At 45.2% G+C, this 5,000-nt stretch overlaps 1 protein-coding gene across 1 annotated transcript in view; it reads left to right on the top strand.

The window, feature by feature from the left end:
- The window catches only part of LOC124034932 (dedicator of cytokinesis protein 8-like), an 80,788-nt gene that overhangs the window by 54,194 nt on the left and 21,594 nt on the right, over positions 1 to 5,000 (top strand). The window contains exons 27-32 of the mRNA XM_046348326.1: positions 126 to 289; positions 1,762 to 1,913; positions 3,569 to 3,754; positions 4,389 to 4,515; positions 4,703 to 4,787; positions 4,920 to 5,000. The exon at positions 4,920 to 5,000 is cut by the window's right edge and continues 16 nt beyond it. Of these exons, the coding sequence (XP_046204282.1) occupies positions 126 to 289; positions 1,762 to 1,913; positions 3,569 to 3,754; positions 4,389 to 4,515; positions 4,703 to 4,787; positions 4,920 to 5,000 (795 nt within the window). The remainder of the gene's footprint in view (positions 1 to 125; positions 290 to 1,761; positions 1,914 to 3,568; positions 3,755 to 4,388; positions 4,516 to 4,702; positions 4,788 to 4,919) is intronic.

Here is a 5,000-nt window from a genome sequence, read left to right as displayed (position 1 = left end):
CACACACACACACACCTCACTGCCCACTATCTCAGGAAACTGTGACATGGAGTGTGAGGGGTCTGTCAACTACACACTGACACAAACAAAAATACGTGTGTGTGCTTATAAGATTGTGTGTGTAGGGGTAAGGTCCAGAAGAAGGCCATCAACGCCACCTACAGTCTGCTGTGTGCCCATGACCTGGACCAGCGCTGTACCCGTCCTGATGTCCGGGCCAAGGTGGCCACTCTCTACCTCCCCCTGGTGGGCATCATCATTGACTCCATCAACTACCTGGACTTCACAGGTACTGGCCTGGCCACATCCCATACCCACACCTATACCCTGCCCATTGGGACTTAATTTAGAGTCTGGCTAAGGAGTTGGTTGATTGGTTTGGAACTGGGTTGATGTGAACTGTGTTTAGAGAGCGTTTGGTGCAGGGCCGTGGCTGAGTGGTAACAATCATGGATTCAGAGCTATCTATCTAATAGAACTCAGAGGGTTTTCTTAAATGGAAGCTTCTCTAATGTCAAACATGTAAAGTGTGGTGTACTGCAGGGCAGCTCTCTAGGCCCTCTACTCTTTTCTATTTTTTACCAATGACCTGCCACTGGCATTAAACAAAGCATGTGTGTCCATGTATGCTGATGATTCAACCATGTATGCATCGGTAAACACAGCTAATGAAGTCACTGAAACCCTTAACAAAGAGTTGCAGTCAGTTGCAGTCAGTTTTGGAATAGGTGGCCAGTAATAAACTGGTCCTGAACATCACTAAAACTAAGAGCATTGTATTTGGTACAAATCATTCCTTAAGTTCTAGACCTCAGCTGAATCTGGTAATGAATGGTGTGGCTGTTGATCAAGTTGAGACTAAATTACTTGCCATTACCTTAGATTGTAAACTGTCATGGACAAAACATATAGATGCAATAGTGGTAAAAATGGGGAGAGGTCTGGCTGTAATAAAGAGATGCTCTGCTTTTGTTTGACACCACACTCCAAAAGCAAGTCCTTCAGGCTCTAGTCTTGTCTTATCTTGATTATTGTCCAGTCGTGTGGTCCAGTGCTGCAAGGAAAGACCTAGTCAAGCTGCAGCCGGTCCAGAACAGAGCGGCACATTTTGCTATTAATTGTAATCATGGGGCTGATATGAATGACTGCATCACTTCTTCTTTTAATAAGAAACAATGTGTTGAAAATCCCAAATTGTTTGCATAGTCAACTTACACACAGCTCTGACACACACACTTACCCCACCAGACATGGCACCAGGGGCCTTTTCACAGTCCCCAAATGCAGAACAAATTCAGGGAAGTGTACAGTATTACATAGAGCCCTAATTGCATGGAACTTCCTTCCATATCATATTGCTCAAATAAACAGCAAACCTGGTTTAAAAAATAGATAAAGCAACACCTCGCGGAGTAACGCCTCTTCCCTATTTGACCTAGATAGTTTCTGTGTATGTATTGATATATAGGCTGTCTGCCTTTAATTTGCTTTTACGTAGCTCTGTCGTTGAGCTGTTCCTGTCTATTGATGTTCTGTATTATATCATTCTGTATTATGTTTCATGTTTTGTGTGGACCCCAGGAAGAGTAGCTGCTGCTTTTGCAACAGCTAATGGGGATCCAAATAAAATACCCCAAAAATCTTTGCTCTCAACAAATGTGACTCCCCACCATAGTCTCCCCTTCAAACGTTCTCCCCTTTCAACCTCTATCTCCTTAGTAACTTCTAATCTGTGTATTTGACACTTGTGTGTCTCCGTAGTGTCCGAGGCTCGCGGAGGGAAGAGTAAGACTGGAGGGGCAGACGAAGACCCTGACAGCATCCCGCCCATTAACCAGTCTATTGCTATGGCAATCGCCGGCAATCCCTTCAACACCTTGGCGAGGAATGCCCTGGCTTCCATGGCGTCTGTGGTAAGGCTGTAGGAATGTTGCCATGGTTTTGTATCAGTAGGACTCTCTTCTTTCACCTCCAAGCACATACTGTATGTTTGGGTTCCTCCATCAGACCTGGATTAAGTTAGCTTTTTAAAATCATTCATTCACAATTTCAATTAGAGTAGTAAATTCCTTGCTCTGTGCGTGTGTTGTGTGCGTGTGTTGTGTGCGTGTGTTGTGTGCGTGTGTTGTGTGCGTGTGTTGTGTGCGTGTGTTGTGTGCGTGTGTTGTGTGCGTGTGTTGTGTGTGTGTGTGTGTGTGCACGCATCCACAAGGGGGCGGTGGTGTAGTAGGTGTGCTGCTGTGAGGTAGACTGATGAGCTGTCGGAAGCACACACACACACCATCCATTATGAGATGCCAGCTCTCTTTCTCTATTGCTCTATCTCTCACACACACACACACACACACACACACACACACACACACACACACACACACACACACACACACACACACACACACACACACACTGGGAGATGCTTTATGGGCAGGAATTATCATCATAAGTGAACTGGGCTGTGCTGAGAGACACACACATCCATCAAATGTAGCCACGGCAACCACGGCAACCACAGAACACCCTCATTCTGTCTCTCCTATTATACTTTGTCTGTGCTAGATGGATGTATGCCCTATGCACAATGCGAACTGTAGTTATTTAATTTTTTTACAGTTTTGAAAAGTGTTTAACATATTGACATTGAACTCAAGTCGAGGCCTTAAGCCTGCCATTTGAGTAATAGCTTCTATGGAATCAGTAAGAGTTTAATGGTTGTCTTCATCAGAGGTCCCAATTAACTCTGTGTAATAGTGTTACTCAATGGTAGACATCAATCACTGGTCTGTATGGAATATTCATCAAACTCAACCTCTGAATTACATGTAGTACCTGTGGAGAGCCTTGGCAGCGGCTAATTGGGATCCCAATAATATACAAGAACCCGTAAACCACACTATACTACAGTGTGTCTCTGTCCACTCTAAAGTATACAGTATGTCTCTGTCCACTCTAAAGTATACAGTATGTCTCTGTCCACTCTAAAGTATACAGTGTGTCTCTGTCCACTCTAAAGTATACAGTATGTCTCTGTCCACTCTAAAGTATACAGTGTGTCTCTGTCCACTCTAAAGTATACTGTGTGTCTCTGTCCACTCTAAAGTATACAGTGTGTCTCTGTCCACTCTAAAGTATACAGTGTGTCTCTGTCCACTCTAAAGTATACAGTGTGTCTCTGTCCACTCTAAAGTATACAGTGTGTCTCTGTCCACTCTAAAGTATACAGTGTGTCTCTGTCCACTCTAAAGTATACAGTATGTCTCTGTCCACTCTAAAGTATACAGTATGTCTCTGTCCACTCTAAATTATACAGTATGTCTCTGTCCACTCTAATGTATACAGTATGTCTCTGTCCACTCTAAAGTATACAGTATGTCTCTGTCCACTCTAAAGTATACAGTGTGTCTCTGTCCACTCTAAAGTATACAGTATGTCTCTGTCCACTCTAAAGTATACAGTATGTCTCTGTCCACTCTAAAGTATACAGTATGTCTCTGTCCACTCTAAAGTATACAGTGTGTCTCTGTCCACTCTAAAGTATACAGTATGTCTCTGTCTCTCTCCTCTATAGCAGTCTGCTAAGGCAGTGGCCACCCTGTCAGCAGAGACCAGTCGTAACCTGCTGCTGTGTTTCCTGTGGGTGATGAAGAACGCTGAGAGGAGTCTGATCCAGCGCTGGACTGTAGACATGCCCTCAGCACAGCTCAACAGACTGCTAGAACTACTCACCATCTGTGTTTCCTGCTTTGAGTACAGGGTAAGTGTATCTGCGCCCTGTATGTCTGTAATTCATGTCTGTAAATAGGACGGAAATGTGTGTGTTATTCTCACTGAGTTTGTGCGTGCATGCCTTCACACATTGTGTGTGTGTGTTATTCTCACTGAGTTTGTGCGTGCATGCCTTCACGCAGTGTGTGTGTGTGTTATTCTCACTGAGTTTGTGCGTGCATGCCTTCACGCAGTGTGTGTGTGTGTTATTCTCACTGAGTTTGTGCGTGCATGCCTTCACGCAGTGTGTGTGTGTGTTATTCTCACTGAGTTTGTGCGTGCATGCCTTCACGCATTGTGTGTGTGTGTTATTCTCACTGAGTTTGTGCGTGCATGCCTTCACGCAGTGTGTGTGTGTGTTATTCTCACTGAGTTTGTGCGTGCATGCCTTCATGCAGTGTGTGTGTGTGTTATTCTCACTGAGTTTGTGCGTGCATGCCTTCACGCATTGTGTGTTTTGTGTGTTATTCTCACTGAGTTTGTGCGTGCATGCCTTCACGCAGTGTGTGTGTGTGTGTTATTCTCACTGAGTTTGTGCGTGCATGCCTTCACGCATTGTGTGTGTTATTCTCACTGAGTTTGTGCGTGCATGCCTTCACGCATTGTGTGTGTGTGTTGTGCAGGGGAAGCGGAGTAGTGATAAGGTGAGCACGCAGGCCTTACAGAAGTCCCAGCAGGCCAAGATGCAGCTGGAGGACTCCCTACTGAGGGGCATCGGAGCCCGGGGGGAAATGATGCGACGGGCTGGAGGTCAGTACCACCCACCACTCTGTCTGATTGATGAAAAGCAGCTACATGCACAGTACACAACTTAGAAGTATATCTCCTGAAAAGCAGCTCTGAGTAGCTGAAAAGGGAACGATGGCACTCCTAACCTACTTTTTGATTGGACGAGAGCCTGCTTGCCCTTTTTATCTCTGACCTTTGACCCTGACAGGAAGTGACCGTGCAGGTCAGAGAGTGAACCTGCGCTGGAGAAAAGACCTGACACAGTGGAGGCAGACCAATGACAAACACGACAAGTGAGTTACACGCACTGAGTACAAATGCAATTCATTCATTACATATCTCTCCTGGTATGGAAGAAGATACATTGTCAGACAATACTTTCGGAATAAACTAGTGAAGAGAACCCCCTCTCCTGTTTCCCTCAGAACCAAAGCAGAGCTGGACCAGGAGGCTCTGATCAGTGGGAATCTGGCTACTGAGTCCAACCTCATAGTCCTGGACCTACT

This window comes from Oncorhynchus gorbuscha, linkage group LG05 (assembly GCF_021184085.1).
Source record: "Oncorhynchus gorbuscha isolate QuinsamMale2020 ecotype Even-year linkage group LG05, OgorEven_v1.0, whole genome shotgun sequence".
Lineage (NCBI taxonomy): Eukaryota > Metazoa > Chordata > Actinopteri > Salmoniformes > Salmonidae > Oncorhynchus > Oncorhynchus gorbuscha.
This window is presented reverse-complemented; position numbering and strand designations above follow the sequence as displayed.